This window comes from Hydractinia symbiolongicarpus, chromosome 2 (genome assembly GCF_029227915.1).
Source record: "Hydractinia symbiolongicarpus strain clone_291-10 chromosome 2, HSymV2.1, whole genome shotgun sequence".
Classification (NCBI taxonomy): domain Eukaryota; kingdom Metazoa; phylum Cnidaria; class Hydrozoa; order Anthoathecata; family Hydractiniidae; genus Hydractinia; species Hydractinia symbiolongicarpus.
The window spans coordinates 25,931,212-25,949,954 of record NC_079876.1 but is presented as its reverse complement, the minus strand read 5'-3'; the positions used below and the strand labels follow the sequence as shown (position 1 = coordinate 25,949,954).

Genomic DNA, 18,743 nt, shown 5'->3' with positions numbered 1-18,743 from the left:
ACTTACAAAAAAAGGAAGTAATATTAAGCCGTAGGTAGCTTTAGCGTATTATACTTCTAATATTGTTAATTATATTTATACAAACTGGAGTGTTCAACTGATAACTGAAAAAAATGCTTCAAATAAACGTTACATTTTTTTGTGCTTATTGTTGACATGTTTTGTTCTTTAACATTATAGCTTTTAGACTCTATCAATTGTTTTGGTTGATAGTTCTGTGTATTTCACAGAATAGAAGTGTAATATTTATAAGCTTAAGTTCATATGACAGAAAAGTTTTACGCCTAGAGTACAATGTTTAATCCAAGATACCAAATGATCTAAGACCAAAATTTATTTTTAAAGTTATTTTACTGTGTTTTATTACCTCGTTTACATTTTTTTAGAGTTAAGAGTAAATTACAGTATAAATGTTTACATATCCTGATACATACATTTGAATGCCTGTGTGGCATTATTAAAGAGGTGATACATTTTTTTTCTTACCTGTTGTTAAAGGTTTTTAATGTAAAATATATTTACAAGGATGACGTTGTTTGTTTTTTAGAGCTTGGGTGTATTATTCTTGTATGTCAATGTTGTTGGTATAGGACATCTTGTATTCAGGTAAGGGGTTATCTACAAATTTCGTATGGACTTTAAAATAAAAATTTACTTTCATATAAACTGCGCAATTTGTATAACGTAAATCATCAGTACAAATTTTATAAGATTTTGATACAATTTTTCTACAAAACATCATATGAGTCTTCATACAAATTATAGATTAATTTGCCAATATCAATTGTCATACGGATTTTATGTTAAAACCATCAAAACAAGATCACATAAAGCTCAAACAATGCCATATTTTGATCTTAAAGCTTAAATATCGTCATTTTGTTACAAAACCATCAAAAATTGTAATTTATGCCTAAAAACACTATACTTCAGTTTTAAAATAAAATGTATAACCACATAAAAAATAAAAACCTTTTGAGACCATCCCTTAAATGAATTTTATACACAAATTTTTTACACATTTATTTTTTGTCATGCGAATTTTCATAGTTATTCGATTTTTAATTTTTATAGAAATATTATGTGCCCTCACACAAATTTTATATGAATTTTGAAAACTTTTATACAAATTTAATTTCCTAATTTCAAAATAAAACTCATTTGGCATACATATAATACTTTATATACACATTTATGCAAATTTTGTAGATGATCGTTAAGGAAAACTAAGGCAAAATTTTTTGTTAATTAATTGACCTTTATAATATCCCTTAACAGGTCTAAACTCACTGATGACAGAAAATATCAAAATTTGCTATTACTTAAATATGACTTTATTTATGCAGCATAGTTTAATCTGGAATTCTTTAAATGTAAATATCTTGAGAATGAAAAGAGCTTTTTAAAAACTTTAAAAAGACTTGTTAGCCAACTTTTTAAGCTCTATAATATAAGTCCAACATCCTTTTATACCCTGGGTTACCTTTGAAACATGTTCTATTGGGAAAGGCTGTCACATACTCACTTTTATATTGCAAACACTTTTATTTAATCATTTTTGTTTGTAGAACTTTTTGCACTAGGTGACTTTCCTCTTGTATGCTATGGTTGTCGGTACTGTTGTTTTATAATTCAGGTAAAGAATTCCTACTCACTTAATGATTATCATATTTCTGTCCTTAAAACCCTTGGCATTGTAGACAAGCAGATTCAATCCTTTCTTCATAGAATGCCCAATAGGGTATCACAATGATCTTGGACAGAGACGGACATGGAATCAGCTCTAAGTGATGTTTCTCATGGAAATACAATTAAAGGGACAGCTCGTAAATATGGCATGTCAGAAGGCTTAATTCACCATTGAATAAAAAGAATGTCCAGTGTGCATAAAACCAGAACACCTGGATGGCCAACTGGCCTTACTTATGACAAAGAAGCACAAGTTGCAAACTACATTACTACAATGTGCACCACAGGATTTAGTCCAACCTCTGCTCAATCAATCTGAATAAATAATATGCCCTTCCCCTATTGATAGGCCTGATGTTATAGCAAAAAAATTGTTGCATCTGCGTAGTTTTGTAGTATGATAATTTTCTGCAAAGGCATATTTATAGATTTTAAGGATAAATTTTATGCCCTATGAATCACTGATCAGTGTTAAACGAGGCAGTTAGAAAGGTTTTTGAAAATGGCTGAATAGTTATACCCTGGAACTTGTAATACACTGTTGTCAAATTTTACAACTCACCTAGGGCCCAGTTCTGTCACTCTACCATGATTGTTTTGTAATGTTTCAAAAAAGAATTAAAAACATTAAGGTTTTTCTTAGAATATTTTTATTATTAAACTATTGCTAATGTCTGTGGCTGTACAGTGCCATTTTTGATTAAGAAAGTTCTTAGATCTGATATTTCAAAGTCCTTTTAAGATGAGTAAGGAACTGTTAACAAGTTGGCATAAAATAAATTTTTGATCCCATGACCACCAGTCATAAAATATCAAAATTATAATACCAAAATATTGGCTGAGATTAAATCCATAGTAAAAGCGGGAAAGTTTAATTAAACTTTGTAACTACTTATGATACAAATGTATTAAACGTATGAAATTCCATGCAAAGAAACTATTAGTTGTTAAATGTCAAATTTTGTTGGCCAGTGACTGTTGACTGGCCGTTATTTTAAGTAACTCATTTTAGCCGTCCAAAGAACAGCATCATATACTTAGTGTTTTATTTATGTACATTTTCTTTACCCCTTTTTGGAAATATGGACCATAAAACATACGGGAATGATTTGTCTTTTTAAAAAATTGCTGAGTCAGTAGAAATTTCCAGTTAAGAATGTAAGTATCTAGTTAAAAAATTGGCTTTTACGAGCTCCAATTTTTTTTTATTATCTCGTGGTTTTTCATCTTTTTCTGTTTTTAAATGAAGCTGTTTCTGTTTTAAATAAGTTTGGGTTGACTATGTTAAAAGGACGGGTAGATTTTTTTATTCATTCAAATTTTTCAAAAAATAGGCTTTTGTATATGTTTTGGTAACATACATCTGCTGCATAAAACGCCTTTAAAAGAACTATAACCAAAGTAAAGATATTTTGCACGCCTTGTGAAAAATTTAAAGAAACAGGTATTTTTTTCAAATTTTAAAGGGATACTGCTATCTTAAACGCTCGGTGGTTAAAGGATAGTACAAAGCTCTGGAATTTAGTCTATTCCGTTCCGAGTTCAAAGAAATTTCAAAGAATAGTGTGTCAGCCATTTTGTTATCTGTTGTTTGCCTTCTATGTCAATTTCTAACTTTTTTTTTGTAGATATTTGAGTTACCCTTTTTTAATCTGGCCATGATATTGTATATTTTAGTATATACTTAAGTCCTTTTGGTTTATGCAATAAAATATAAGAATTTTTGTTTTTACAGTAAAAGAAAACATATAAATGGAGTCACAAAAAGACAGAGAAGGTTATTTGGTAATGGATGGAAGCAAACTGGAAGGTGTGAGTAAACAGTATTTTAAAATTTATTGTGACTACAAAATGAACTTATGTGAGCCTTTAAATGAAGAGAATTATACATACGCTGTAATCCTTTTTCGTGTGTGACAATGTCTCTTTTATGATTTGTTTTAAGCACTTAACTATATTTTATTATGGAACTTTTATTATTTGTAAAATAAGCAAAAGGAAAGACATGAACTTAATAACAATGCCTTAGGTTTTCGCATTTATTAATGGTAATATCCAAATTTTTGTCATAAAAGTAGCATGAGCGAACTAAGAATTTCTTTCGTTTATAAAAGTATTTAAGATTGTTGCACTTGTCTAAAATTCAATATCGGAGGATGTGCTATTATTACACAGGTACTATTAAATTGTCATGTGCATGTTGCGTACATGCCTGTTACCATTACAGATGTTTTTCTTACTTCTCAACGATGGAATTTAAAATAAGGTTGCCATCACCATAATTTTTGAACTACCTAGCTGTTTGATAATTTCAGAACGAAATGTTTTTTAAGCTTTTTATAATAGGGATGCCAAGGTGATTATGTTATGTTTTAGCCAAGACCCTCTCTCAAACTTGAAAAGCTTCACCCCAGCAGTCTTTAGACACAATAGAAAAAATCCAAAAGTCATAAGTTTCAACTGACTAACATAAAACATAAAATGTATTGACAGGAGGGATGAAATTGTCTTGGACCAGTCTAGATTATTTGGCACTGACTTTTTTAAATCATACCTTGCTATTGGTGCCTTTATATAAGTAAAGTTAATTTTTAGGGTGGGCAGTTTCTGAGAAATAGTGTTTCTCTATGTTGTTTAACAAAGACACCCTTGGAAGTGGAGAATATTAGAATGAAGAGAAGCACTCCTGGATTACGGCCTCAACATCTTCATGGTAAGTCAACTTCTTTAATAATCCAATTAAAATTTACACTGTGTTAAATTTAGCAAATTTAATTTTTAGGCTATCCAAAAAAAATTAAATGTCTGTCTGCTTTGGGTTAAAAATCATTACTGCTTTATATATAGGATAATACAGTTGCAATCTCTTCCTGCAGACTCTCAGAGAAATGTGTTTTTGTTAATACAATTTTACACCACTGAAGGGCTCTATAAAGTGAATTAAAAAGTTAAAATTATTACACACGGAAATTCTCTTTTGTAGTTTTATTTAATCTAATTTGTAGGATGTGCATTGTTGTCTTCGTGCAGTTAGATATTTTCCATGCATACAAATTTCATACAGAATATGATTTGTTGTTTGTTACTTTATGTGATTTTTAATTTAACCTAATTTATTGTAGTGGAGAAAAACGTCCAATGGGCTTATTATTTTTGTATTTATTTTTTTGATTTTATGTTGTCTTTCATTGGATAAAAAAAACATTTAAAAAATTAATACACTGCTTTTAAATTGATGTATTTTATGGTTTATACATATATATATTTGTACTTATCATGGTTGCACAAGGGAGTTTACTAAACAAGACAAAATTTTTAAAAAAATAACAATGAAAATTTAGCATATATATATTTTATAATACTCCTGCCTCCCCATGAGTCAATTTAAAATTAAGAGAGTTTCATGAAAGAAAATGGTCCTGTAATTGCCCATAATTATAATGAGACCCCTTTATGTAAACAGGAAGCAAGGATGCGAGGAATTTGTACAGCAGGCTAATTACTAGTTGATTACTAAATACGTTGATTACTATGAAAAGAATGCGTACAAACTATCCATGTGTGTACACCTACTTCAAACTTTAATGACAGTCAACACAAACAACACACAGTTCAAAATTTGAAAATTTTATTCGATCCACTAAACCAAAGGCTACAAGGTTTAATAAGTAGTTTTTTTAGGGGGACCAAATAAGGCTGAATGGCTACTTCTGTCAAAAAATTAAAATTTTATTAGGGACCATCGTATTCGATGTGACTTTTCTGTTTGTTGTGGTAGCATTTTTAGACAAATTTCAGCCGAAAATGGTATTACGTGTTTAAAATATTGAAATTATGTTGCTTTTTTGCCAATTTTTGCGGCATGGGAAACAAACTTTAGCGGTAAGAACAAAAAACTACCCAAGGTACAATACATAAACAAGGCATACATTTAAAAGACCAAAAAGAATGTTATTGTTCCTGCAGAAGCCTGTTTTAATAAATCACTTACCTTTTATGCATGATTTAAACCCCCTCAAAGTTAGTTTCATAATAATCTCATTAATCAACCCTCTCTAAACTACTATCATAATTTCTTTATTAAGAAATTTTAAATTGAATTGAATTTATATATATTTAAATTTTTTTTAGGGTTACGTTTGGTGAGAGATTGTTGTAGTGGTAAATTAATTGGTGATGAAAAAGAATCTACGAAAATTCAATTTAGAGGGAATAAAGTTATCGGTAGTATATACGAAGCAGACACGAAGACTGCTGGGTATGTCTCTTCTTAAGGTGAATACATGGTTTTCAGCCAAAATAAAGTGGATCGAGATTTTTCACAACTAAAAGAGTATTGGTTGTGGTATTTTCACAGAAAAAATTAGCTGTTTGGTTATTTTTATTACATCCTTGAGTTACCCAAAAAGTTGCCACATAATAAACACTGCTCAAATCTTTTCAGTTTTCAGACTGTCCGCAACACAAAAGTCAGGGGTCACTTCTTATGGCCTATGCCTTGCCTTCAAGTAAAAAAAGTTTTACAATCTTGCTTGTTGTACTACCATAATTTTATCTAACCACTCAATCATAACAAACTGTTTTTTGTAAACACACATTTCCTACTTTACGTCAGTTTTTGTGCTAGTTGTCAGATTTTCTGATGAGATCATCAACCTGTTATGTAGAAAAGATATTAAGTTAAACATTCCGTTGGCTATTTTATATTTGACTTAATTGGTGTCTCGTGTAAAAAATAATTAAAATCTAAAAGCATGTTTTATATATTGTAGCAGTGTTTGTCTGCTTTTACAAATATCACTACCATGCCTTTGTTTTGCTGACAAACCTTCAACTTTGGTGCTAAAAGGTGGTACTGATGCAGAGATGGCTCCACCGATAGACTATTATATGAAGGTAAAATAACTTTCGTTTATAATATAAGATGGTTAGTTGTTTTAGAGTAAACGCCAGATTATATAAAGTTTTTTTTGTATATTTTGAAAATGAAAATGCTTTATTTGTGTTATCTATTTGCAAATTCTGCATTGAATCATAGGCATTTGGGAGATATACTGAACGGCAAAAGGTTTTTGGCTTTGTTTTGCATGTTGACTCTTGTGCTAAAGTAGATTAGAATTGTAATTAATAAATGATTTTATTTTTTGTTTCTTTCTTTCTTAATTTTTGCTTAATGTTTTAGATCTTCCACCCTCTAGTTAGCAAATTTGGAGTGCAATTTGAATGCATGTTAGTCAGAAGGTAAATGAAACTGTACCAAGTTTGGAATTAGCCTTTGGTGTTTTCAACTATAAACCATGGTTAAGCCATGTTATATTCCTGATATTGCTTTTATAATCAAGTAACACTAATCTTAGTTTCTTAGATTTTGTTCAACTAATTTTTTCAGAGGATTTTATCCACAAGGAAGAGGAGAAGTCAAAACCGTTGTTCACCCTGTAGCTGGATTTCAACCTGTTTCGATGATTGAATTTGGGGTTTTAAAAAGAATACATGGAACAGCAATAGTAGCTGGGAATCTACCTGTAAAGGTGTTTAAAGTGTAAAGTTTACTTTCTCACAGTTTGTTGCAATCACGGTTGCTTTCTTCAAATCAGAAGAGGTAAAAGATGCATCTAAAGTTTTTTTCAAGATCCCCCCAGAAATTGTAAACAATAGAAAAAGTTACCTTTTTTTATACCTTTATTAAATATAGGACATTAACAGGGTGTCAAGCAGAGCTTTAAAATCCTGAAAAACAGTGAATTTAAATATGGAGGTATGAAAGAACAGGACATACATCTTCTTTAGAGATATTGAAACCATGCTTGATGCAAAAACAGGTGCTGCATTCAAAAAGAATGAACTCAGCTTTAAATTTGCCCGGGAAAGTTAGTTTGATTGTTTAAAAACGAATTGTGATTGGCCAATTCAGACCAACTGTTAATCAATTTAAATCATGTTAAGAGTCGCCAAGTGTTGTGTGCATCAGCTGTAGCTAACAAAAACTACAATCACAGTCCTTATAAAACTAAATGAAAAAATAAAAAAAGTTTGTCTGTTAGATATTTAATCACACGGTCTCAAAATGCTAACAAAATCTTTTTCAGAATCTTAGTACATCATCGGAAAAAACCAAAAGAAAAAAAGCATGATTTTTTAAAAAGCAAATGCTTTAGCGTAAAAATGAAACAAAAGTATCATTCAGCAAATCAAAACATTCATAATGGCTCTTGCCCGCGTTTTTTACAGAAATTTTGCTTAAAAGTATGTGAGAAATAAAAGCCTATAAACTGTACAAACATCAGTGGATTTTCAGAGACGTTTTCTAAAACCTTAATTGTGCCATGGTTACAACAGCGTTACAACGGTGCATGTTTATCTTATTTTTTAAGCCAGTTTTTGCGACACATATTTTTAATGTTTTTCCACTTTCCTTTGAGAATACTTAAGTTTCCTCGTGCTTCTAATGTTTACATATCCTTTAAAGATCATTGGCTAATAAAATTCATAAGCCACTTAGACCTCAGCGTTCAGGAAATATGTATTTTAATGGCTTTTTAAAAACGTAAACCCTGGAATTTAGATTAACATTTTTAAAAAACTCTGAAAACACTAAGAATTTTGTAATTAGTAGTTTGTCAAGACTGTTACTATGGAAAACTTGAGTTCATTTCTGCTATTTAAATGATTCAAAATTTTAATTTTTTTCCCTATTTTTTTATCACAAATTTCATTGAGATACATAGATAAATTATACTTTATTTGTGATGGCAGTTTCATTATGTCTTTTATGTTAAGACTTTTTTTATAAGAAAAAATCTTTATAAGACCCTGAATAATCAAACAAAAACCATCAAAAGTCTTGATATTACTAAGTAAATGACTCTGAATGAACCTAAATTTAATCCAATAAATTCACAAGGCACCCTGATTCAGTAAAAAATTGAACTAAAGTTTAAGTAAAAGAATTCTTTAATTTTAGGTTGCTGAAAAAATGGCATCCTCTGCAGTGAATCACATCAAAAACACTTTAGGCATCAGTGCAACTATAGATGCTTACAAAGAGGATCGTCAAAAGGCTTTCGGGACTGGTTGCTCTATTATGTATGCTGAGTATTAGCTTCTTTGAACTTTGCAGATCAATATTGTGATGGCAACATTTAGTTTTTCTGAGAGCCATTTTTGGTCTTATTTACCTGGGAAGCTTCTAATTGTTTGGTTCAGAGGCAGTCTATTCTGGATGACTCATAGCATTTAGAACACTAGCTAGTTATATTAAACCTCCTTACTCCAAAAGAACAATTTATGTCGTACTTTTCTCCACCTCGATAAAATGGAAAAACTGTTCATATCCAATGCGGTGAATAATAAACAAATTTTGGTAGTATTAATGACCTTAACATGAGGAAAATTTTGAGGAAAGTTTTAGTAACAATATGATGTTGTGAGTAACTAAAAACCTGTAAATTTTTTTGAACTGTATATAACAAACACATTGCAAAGCAGTTGGAGTTAACCTTTTTTTTGCTGTTGTTAGAATGTGAAAGCACACTTGAATCTATGGTACAAAGCATCGGCCCTCTTGGATCACTTTTACAGCTGATTCCTATGTACCAGATAATGATTAATATTTGCAGGAATTAATATACAATAAATTTTTACTATTTTTGTAAAAAAAGCAATGTTTACAAAAACTAATTTTAAAATAGGCAATTTGAAAGAAAAATTCCTTGCAAAATTTTTTAATTTGGCTGGATACCGTAACTTCAATTAAAAAAGACCTATAGCCTAAGGGCCAGAGATACAACTGTGAATGTTAGAGAAAGGAAATTTTACCATTTAATAAAGAATCATGGCTGCCATTTTGGAATTTTTTTTGTGTGTGTTTTACAGACCAGAATAACAAAACATCTTTATTGCTCGGCCTTTTTAAATGAAATTTTGATCTCAATATCAAAAAAATAATTGTATCACTGGACTCCATCTTTCAAGACAGACTTCAAAATAAAGTTATATATAATCAGATACCTGTTCAATGCTAAAAAACATTTGGAAGAGGTTAACATATTTTTTAAAGTAGTATTACCCAAATCATTATTTTTGTCAATTTTTTGTTTTTTATATCAGAAAGTATGAAAAAATTAAACTTACAAATTAAGAATTTTTGACAGGAAAATGATAAAAAAAGGTGCAATATCGAACAAGCAACATTTTTTCTATGTTCTTGTCTGATTTTTTCTAAAAGATGAATTATTAAGATATTATCACAGTGTAAACATAAAGAAGCACGAAAAGCAAATTTTCAATATAAATTGAAACCTTAAAAAAAGCAAAACTTAGATGCTGTTTTAGTACTAAGTGGAGTACATTTGAATGATGTAATTCTTATGTGATTAGCTTCAAATGCCTGTCCCTTTTAGACGTGAAAGGGACACGCATGAAATCGAAAAAGGTGTTTGATAATTTTAGCATCTTCCCATTTTAATATTTTATGACAAATGATTCGATAGGAAATTTATATAACTTTCAAAAAAAATATATACTTTTAAAAAAGTTTTATTTTACAGTGATGAAATATAGCCAGTATGGGTTAAGTGTTTCATGTATCCTTAAGGAGATATGCAAAATGACAAATAGTCCACACCTTGGTGAGGTAAGCATTTATTGATGGTAGATGAATGCTTACCTCAGAATGATGCATTTGGTTTACAATGAAATATCTTCATTTGCAGGAGCAGCAATTTTTTTTTATTCATTTTAGCATAATAGGCGAAACTTCGACAGGTTGTTTACTGGGTGGATGTGCGGTTGGAAAAAAAGGTATCAAATTTTGTACTGTTGTTTTGTTTAATGTAATTTTGAAATTCATGGTTTATTTACCACAAATTTGATTATTACTTTTTAGTTCAAATGACATTAAAGATTGAGTTCATCCTCAAAAATGTTTTGTGTTTGTCTTTTATGAGTCACGAAACAGAAAATATAGGCTAAATATCAATTCAACGCTTGGATTTTATCCCAGTTAAATTAGTTGGAAATACTTTTTATTCTTTAAAAATTAATAACAGTATCTATTTAAAACACCCCAGGATCATCACACTTATAATTAGGTGCAAAGTGTTTGAGAAAGATTTCTTTTGTATAATTATAAATATGTACCGCTTCAATAAATTATTTAGAAAACATTTTCCTTTTAAATTGGGAGTCTAGGTTTTAAATCTCTTTACTATTTTTATTTGTTTTTAATTTTTATTAATTTTTCATTAATTATTATTTTTATAAAATTATCTGTTTTAAGGTATTCTTTGTTCATTAGGTAAGCCAGCGGAAGAAGTGGGACATGATGCTGCCAACATGTTATGTGAAGATCTTTTAACGAAACCTTGTGTGGATCGATATATGCAGGACCAGCTGATTATATTTATGGCCTTAGCTAGTGGCACGTCAAAGATTAAGGTTGGTGACATAACAATGCATACAAAGACAGCCATTTACATTGCTGAAACCATCACCAAGGTAACTATTTAGTTACAATTTTACACAGGATTAAAAACATAAACATAAAGGCAGTTGAATTTCAGTACGTCAATGTAGATTGTTTCTTTCTAAACTGTTATGTTTAAATAGATTAAATTGTTTTAATAAAGAGATATTGAGGTTTAAATGTTATGCGATGACGTAATCAACCTGTTTATTCTGAAACGAATTCGGGGCCCAGGTCTAGGAAAACATCACCACCACCACGTTTTCAAGTTATTTAGCCTTAAAGTTATAACTACATTGCAACATTTACATTTACTACATTTCATTAATTTAAATTAAGATATTGACGTTACATTAGTGTTATTGATGTTACAACATTGAATTTGTCTATTAACATTTAAAGCATAACTTTTTTATCTACATGAAAGGAAAACAAACACATCGAATTTGCCTGTTACAGACAGACAGATGAAGATAGTTACCGTATTAATATAAGAAAATATATTTCTTACATGCTGTTATTTGAAAAATGTTAAATTTTTTGACCAGATGATTAAATAATACACAAATAAATGTCTGACTAAGTTATCTGAACTTAAAGTCTTTCTTAAGTTTAAAATTTGCTACTCTTTTTTGGAAAAATATAATTCTTCTGACTGAAAAAGTTACTTGTTATTCAACACTGCATTGTGGTTTTATTACCTAGCATTCTTCAATTGATTTTGTTATTTTAGGCTAAATTTACTGTGGAAAAAGAAGGCGACTGTAATTTGATAACATGTACTGGTATAGGCTTTACCAATGAGGGTAATTATTTAATTATTTTGTTTGTTTTTGGTTACTGGACTATTTCTTTGGTACCTGGGACTCAAATTAGCTTCAACTGATCCTATAACCAAAAAAATAGCCTACATTGAAATCTGACAGTATTTTATAGTTTTTTGAAAGTGTTTCGTCAAAGAAAAGATTAAATTTACTAAGGAAACCAATCTGAATGCCAGGGGGTCTTGATATTTAAATAAACAAAGGTTGAAATAAGAAATTAATCTTTGGTTAGTCATTATATCTGTCATACTGCTATCAGAACAAGTGTGTCAAATCAAAAGAAAACTTGCATCTTTATAAAATTTGTAAATAAAAAGAATAATAAAAATGTGATTGAAAAAATCAAAAAATAAAGGGGGATAAATCAGGGTATTTTAATTTCTGAATAACAGTGGCTGTAGTGCTTATAAACTAAATGTTCTTCTGTTTGTATTTTTCTGTTTAGGTGGGTGAAGAATCATGATGAACATGTAAAGACTTGTTGTGTTTTAATAAAGAAATATATGCAGATTGTATAAGCTTCCTGGCGTTCTAAGTCTCCGTTCGATTATTGATCTTTATTGTGCCTCAACTGTATTTTTTACCTTTAAAAAATTATACAATAATACCCTATAAACTGTGAAAAGTTGTGTTCTTTTCTTTGCTGTTGTCAATTTTGGGTAGTTTTCGCTTTATTTACTATTTAAGTCTGAAAAAGTGAATTTTAGCAACCTAGAGTTTAAGTAACTTTACAAGTTGAAAATATAATTTTCTAAAGATACAGTATGTACAACTCGTGAAATTATTAAACTTTTTAGGGTAGTTTTGACATTGAAATGCCTTGTGTTTAGAGGGTTTTTAACCTTAAAAATAAAAAATATATTAGGAAAAAGAAGATAAGCTGAGAGATGAATAAAAACAAAAGAAAGTTCAATGATTCCAACAGAGGTTCTAAGCGTTTTTGTCAAAATTTTGGACATGAACAAAGAAATCCGAAGGATATCATTATACCGACAAAAAAATCCATATTTGCTGGAAGCTCGAGAGGTGGTCACAGCAGAGGAAATGACTCTTCTCGGTCACTGGATGCGTACATGCCACAAGGTATGTGACATTGTATTTTTTTTATTTGACCCATTATATAATTGCTAATGTGATTTAGAAAAGCCGAGTTCATTTTGGCAAGGAAGAAATTAAGTAGGCCACCATATGTTAAATATCAACATTGTTGACTTGTGGCTAATTAATACATATTTACAATATAAATTTTGTTCTTCTTGTAACGATTACAATCAAACATTTTTTTTTACCTAGAATATAAATTTTAAAATATTTGAAGAAAGTATTTATTCCATGGTTTTATCTCTGTTTTTTATTTTTTTGTTTGTTTTTTTAAAGTAAATTATCTTCTTCTTGGTAGGTGTGAATGTTTACGACTATGCAGAATCTCGAGCTCTGGAGATGAAAAATCTCAAACGTGCATTAACGGAGGCTAAATTTTCTCAAGATATGAGAGCATTTCAGCAATTGCCACGACATATGAGAAGAAGAGCAGCTAGCCACGACGTGAAGAGATTGCCAAAATATTTGAGAAACAGAGCATTGAAAGAGGTATGGTCTTGTGTTGGTGTTAATTATTGATAATAGTTTAGAGCTAATTCTTCAAGAGAAATTTGATGTCCAATTACCTGTGTTGATTACAGAATGAAAAAAAAATAAAAGACTTTTAACTATTTAGATGGATGAACCAGCATCGAAAAAGAAATCTCGCAAATTTAAACGACGTCCAAAGAATTTGGTAGAAGAGTACACAAGACGAAGTAAAAACCATTTTTGGCTGGAAACTCATATATGGCATGCGAAGCGCTTTAAAATGGTGGAAAAATGGGGTTACAAAATAGCACAGCAGCCATGTGATAAAAGTTTTCGTGCTACATATAGAGCTGCAACACAGACTTGTTTGTTACAGGTAGGTGTATCCTAAGCAATACTGATTTAAAAAAAGTACGCAATCTTGACATATTTAGAACAGATTTGCGAATAAAAATAATAAAATTAATTTTTGTCTTGAACAAATCTTACGCAGGCGCAACTATAAAACATGGACATACTAGTAAAATTAATCAAATTTGAAGATAATAAAATGTTTCTTCTTTACAGGATAAATCGTTCATGGAGTTTATTGAGTTCGCTGGCAGTGAGGAACACATAATTGAAGTATTAAAACAGATGTGCCCACCAGGTGCAGGTACATCTCTACTACATTAATTTTCATTAATTCCCATTACTTCGTGCTAACAGTCTGGAAATATATGTACAACGAGCAATGCCCCATGGAAATTTACACAGGCTAACGACTAGTAATTTAAAATAATTTAAAGGACAGATATCAGTTCTTGAAACACCATCCATTATCACCATTATCTAAATTTAAATAATCATGCCCAATTATGTTGAGGTTCACCACATAGGCTACCATTCAAATTTAATATTTTTATTAAAAAATAAAAAGGGAATTACTACATGTATTAACACTATTTCCTTTTTCTTCTTGGTGAACGATTCTGGTCAAAATGAGGTCTTAACAAAACAAAACAAAAAACAGTTTTTTAAGCTTGCTTATCAAAAACTGTTTTTTTAACTGAATACACTTAAACCACAACGCTTTGCTTTCTCATTTTAGAAAAACTCCTAACAACAGAGAAAGTGCTGAGTGGAAGTTGTTATGAAGAGATTATCTTGTATCAGTGCAATCAACATCCTTACAAAGCAGTGGGACCTGTAAAATTTATATGGACGAGTAACAACACTGATGCAGTCAAGCGTTTAGTGTTAATCAGTCATCCTTCTATCTCATCAGAAGTACTACACGAAGTCAGGAGTATAAGTTCTGACAGAATAACGATTGGAGTGATTGTGGATGTTAAGATGGAGGACGATGGAAGTGTAAACACAAGCCAACAAACTGAAATAAACAACTGTATGCAAACACCAGAAAATAATCTAGATGTTAAACCCAACCAAACACACATACTTAAGAATGTCTCCAATTATAACAAAAATGACACACAAGCGCTAGAGAATGTTCCTTATGTTAAAGCTAACTGCACACAAACAGAGCAGAAGGAGAAATTACCTCATATTTTTGTTACCAAACGTGTTTTAGACTTTGTCGTGTTCTCGTTAACCGGTCCAATAAGTCATAAAATTCTCAATAATGTTTTCACCTTTCCCAACCAGAGTGATGATTCTACACATAATAAACATTCAAATAAATTATGGGAAAGTTTGTCCACTGATGAAGTATGTGCACAGCACAATTCTATTTTTAACTTGATTGTTGAAGATCCTAGGTTTCACATCCCATACAAAAAAAAGAATCCACACAAGCTACCTACACATTTAGGTGGGTACATGGAGTTTTTATTATTTTTAAGTTTTTTTATGTAACTTTGCTTTACAATCTATTTGTTACCTGTAGATGCATTCCCTCTCCAACTCTCAGCCCAACTAGTAAAATCTTACAAGGTCAGGGTAAAGACATGGCAACAAAACTTGTTGTAACAAAAGTTAATATCAGAGACTGTTGGTGTTTGGGGAAATATAAATCCATAGAAACAACTAAATGAAGAAAGAGCATGTTAGACATTTAATCAGGTCAAATGTGCTTTTGTGTGTTTAGCTCAAAAGTCTACTGTGGTTGAGCACTGTAACACTCCATCTCTGCTATGGAATAAAGACAATCGTGAGAAAATAAAAAGTGAAAAGAAGACAGATCTTGAAATTAATTCCCTCCGGAATGAATACCTCCTTCCTGGAAGTAAACTACCAATATCAAGTATGTCTATTATTAATATTATTATTATTTTTTATCTTTTAATAAAGATATATTTAAAATAAGTTTCTGTTTAGGCCCAAAGATTCCAGTTGTGGTACTTCAAAGACCTTGTGTAACTGTCAATCAAACATCCAGTGAGTTTTCTATATATATTTTCTTAAGTAATAAATTGAAACCCAGCGATGTATTTAGTGTCAACACCTACCCTGTCCCCACTAAAAAAGATTGTATAATGTGTCGGTTAGAAATTTTTCTCTCCCATTTAAAACCTTCAACGTTTTAAATTCAAGCTTCGTTTTCGATATATGTTTTACATGTTTTGTTTCAGCTGGTGGTGGTGATAGGTCTTATAATGGAGGATTAGATATCTTGTTGCCAGCCAACTGGGCAATGCCATTTTGGGTAGCATTAACATATCAAGGTGCTCGTGCTGGAGGTTTGAGAGAGGAGGAGAACGTAGATTTGGAATGTCTGCTTCCATATTTTCCCAACAGCTTTCCTGATACATCTGCTGGACGAGAAGTTGCTAAGAAAAAAAAGAAGGAAGCAGAAGATAACCACATGAGGTGATATACGTTCTCTGTTGATCTTTTTTTCATGTGTTTCTTGGTTCTGTTTTGTTATGAAGTTTTTAGTTTGCTGTTGTATAACAACAGCGAGAACAGCGTTTCTACTCTTGATTTCCATGTGGGATGAATTGATATTGCTCAGTCAGACAAAATTTTTGTGTAATCGTTAAGCAATTAATGGCTCAGCTAGTTTCTCATTTCTCAGAATTGACCAAGTCTTTGCCTGAGCAAAAGCGATCGCTATCCCCTTATTGATAGGCCTGATATAGTTAGATTTCATGTTTTTAGTAATCTTTTGTGCGAGAATGCTATTCTCTTTCAGTATGACTTACACGCATTATACTCGCCCGTCATGATCAGAGGTCTGATTGGTGTGAAGCATTCTCCGATGAGAATGAAATACGGATGTGCTATGATAAATATTCACCTATGTATACACACCATCCGGATAAACTATCTGAGTTCATCACTAACATTTTGCCGCACGTAGTGTTGTTGGTTTGTCTGCGGCTCCCAGTTATGGGGACCGCGGATCGAATCCCGCTCACTGCCAGGCAGTATGTTAGTGATGAACAAAGTAGTTCTCTTTCAGTATGACTTACACACATTATACTCGCCCGTCATGATCAGAGGTCTGATCGGGGTGAAGCATTCTCTGTTGAGAATGAAATACTGATGTGCTATGATAAATATTCACCTATGAATGCTATTCTGTATCTGCTATATTTTACCAATTGTTTGTTTGTTGGCAGCAGGCAAATAACTAGTTTTTTATATTCTCCTGTTTTAACACAGACATCCACCAAACAACAGATGCAACTATGATGTATTGGGCATCAAAAACCCTTTTGCATTACCATGGCAAGATCTGCTCAATGAATGGCGATACAACTTGACTGCGCTTTTACCAAACTTGAAAGATATTGTCAATTACAGGAAGGAAGATTTTTACGTGTTACGTGATAACGCGGTATTAAATGACTTGAACAAGTTCTTTACACAAGAATCAAAGGATACGGACAAGAAATTGTTAGATTTGATGTTAAATTATGCAAACTGTCTTGTTCCTGTACGTGTGTATGCTTTGAAGAAGGGTTGCCCTGAAATGAATGCACCACTGTGTATACCTCTACAAAAGGATATTGAGTATATTAACAGATCTGAAGACTTAGATAATGATGTAGGACCGCTTGAGCCTAAACATGGTGGATTAAAACACCTATTTCCTTATATTTGCAAACAGCATGAAATATTACGTCACAACGCGCTGACTATTGGTTGTAATACGAGGTGGGTTATTGGTTATGTGCAGGATGGAAGATATTCACTAGCTCGTGGAAAGGGTGCAGCTATTGGTTTTGTGAGTATGCTTGGATTGCGGTATCTTGTGGACACCAATACTGAGTTCAAGTTGTTGTTTCGTAACATAGGATCCTTTCAATACCGTTTTTGCAACTTTGAAGTTATGACCAGTTCATAATGGCCGATTTCATGTTTTTTATAATTTTTTAAGATCGGTTACATAACTTATTGGATGAAATATTTCTCTAATGTTTTTTGGCACGTTAGAGTGTTATTGTGTTTTTTGTGGAAATTTGCAAAATCTAGGAGCAATTATTCCTATCTCCCAAAATAATATTTCTATCTATTCTGTGTGTTTAGTGATGTATTTTACGTCCTTATTTCGACTTGTAAGAACACCTAAAATTTATGACTATCGTAGCAAGATTGACAATTTTTGTCTTAGGCTCAGCTGGCTAGCATGAAAAAAAATTGACAAAAAAGTATTATGGTAAAGTGTCATGCTTTTTTAAGTATTAAAACTACCTTCCTACATGTTAATTTTCTGCATCATGATATAATGAGAAAAGTATTTGGTTTTTTATGTATTTTGCATCATTTTTTATGGTGTTGTTTTATATATATATTTATATATATCATATAGTTTATCATTCTCATGAATACATTTACAACTTACAAGAATAATTTTTGTATTGCTAAGTTGTCTATACTAATACAATTTTCTTAGAGTTGAAAATTATATTTCCTTTGTATAGAAACTTTTCGTAGGTTAATGCATAGTATGATCTTATTGAGGGTGAAAGATCATAGTGAAGGAGGATACGAGCAGAGGTTAAGGATGGTTGTGCATGGTAAAAAATAATGACAAACTTAAAAATGTAATTTAATGAGAAATCGAGAAATCTTTACTCATTTATTTAAATTTAATTTTTTTAAAAAATACCATCCATTTTGTTAATGTTTGTTTTAAATAATTGTTTAAAGGTCTGTAAACAGGATTCCAAAAGAAATATTTGATAAAAAATTATTTTCTGAATTATTTTTTTTATAAAGAAATGTAATGTAACCTCTGATAT

General features: G+C 30.9%; 2 protein-coding genes across 4 annotated transcripts; both read left to right on the top strand.

The window, feature by feature from the left end:
• The first annotated feature begins 368 nt into the window (after positions 1-368).
• LOC130630377 (RNA 3'-terminal phosphate cyclase-like) lies at positions 369-12,499 on the top strand. 3 transcript variants are annotated; one of them, XM_057443855.1, is made up of 14 exons: positions 370-465; positions 548-606; positions 1,569-1,636; positions 3,425-3,501; positions 4,285-4,402; positions 5,821-5,947; positions 6,462-6,585; positions 6,872-6,930; positions 7,079-7,220; positions 8,654-8,775; positions 10,433-10,491; positions 10,988-11,187; positions 11,889-11,961; positions 12,425-12,499. In XM_057443855.1, the coding sequence occupies exons 4-14, from the start codon at positions 3,442-3,444 to the stop codon at positions 12,430-12,432; spliced, it is 1,092 nt and encodes a 363-aa protein (XP_057299838.1). In that variant the 5' UTR covers positions 370-465; positions 548-606; positions 1,569-1,636; positions 3,425-3,441; the 3' UTR covers positions 12,433-12,499. The 3 variants fall into 3 exon arrangements, with proteins under 3 accessions (XP_057299837.1, XP_057299838.1, XP_057299839.1); XM_057443854.1 differs by lacking the exon at positions 1,569-1,636 and having other exon boundaries at positions 369-465; XM_057443856.1 differs by lacking the exons at positions 548-606; positions 1,569-1,636 and having other exon boundaries at positions 391-465.
• Positions 12,500-12,789: 290 nt separating this feature from the next.
• Positions 12,790-18,351, top strand: LOC130630365 (uncharacterized). The gene is made up of 9 exons (XM_057443840.1): positions 12,790-13,062; positions 13,379-13,569; positions 13,697-13,927; positions 14,119-14,206; positions 14,642-15,364; positions 15,641-15,796; positions 15,871-15,930; positions 16,125-16,362; positions 17,161-18,351. The coding sequence occupies exons 1-9, from the start codon at positions 12,867-12,869 to the stop codon at positions 17,843-17,845; spliced, it is 2,568 nt and encodes an 855-aa protein (XP_057299823.1). The 5' UTR covers positions 12,790-12,866; the 3' UTR covers positions 17,846-18,351.
• Positions 18,352-18,743: the final 392 nt, after the last annotated feature.

Bases quoted from the DNA above. Each gene is read 5' to 3' on its own strand.
- LOC130630377 (XM_057443854.1), top strand. From the start codon at position 3,442: ATGGAGTCACAAAAAGACAGAGAAGGTTATTTGGTAATGGATGGAAGC. The intron at 6,586-6,871 runs GTAAAATAACTT...TTAATGTTTTAG, and splicing joins CGATAGACTATTATATGAAG to ATCTTCCACCCTCTAGTTAG. The intron at 11,188-11,888 runs GTAACTATTTAG...TTGTTATTTTAG, and splicing joins TTGCTGAAACCATCACCAAG to GCTAAATTTACTGTGGAAAA.
- LOC130630365 (XM_057443840.1), top strand. From the start codon at position 12,867: ATGAATAAAAACAAAAGAAAGTTCAATGATTCCAACAGAGGTTCTAAG. The intron at 13,570-13,696 runs GTATGGTCTTGT...TTAACTATTTAG, and splicing joins GAAACAGAGCATTGAAAGAG to ATGGATGAACCAGCATCGAA. The intron at 15,365-15,640 runs GTGGGTACATGG...TTGTGTGTTTAG, and splicing joins CAAGCTACCTACACATTTAG to CTCAAAAGTCTACTGTGGTT.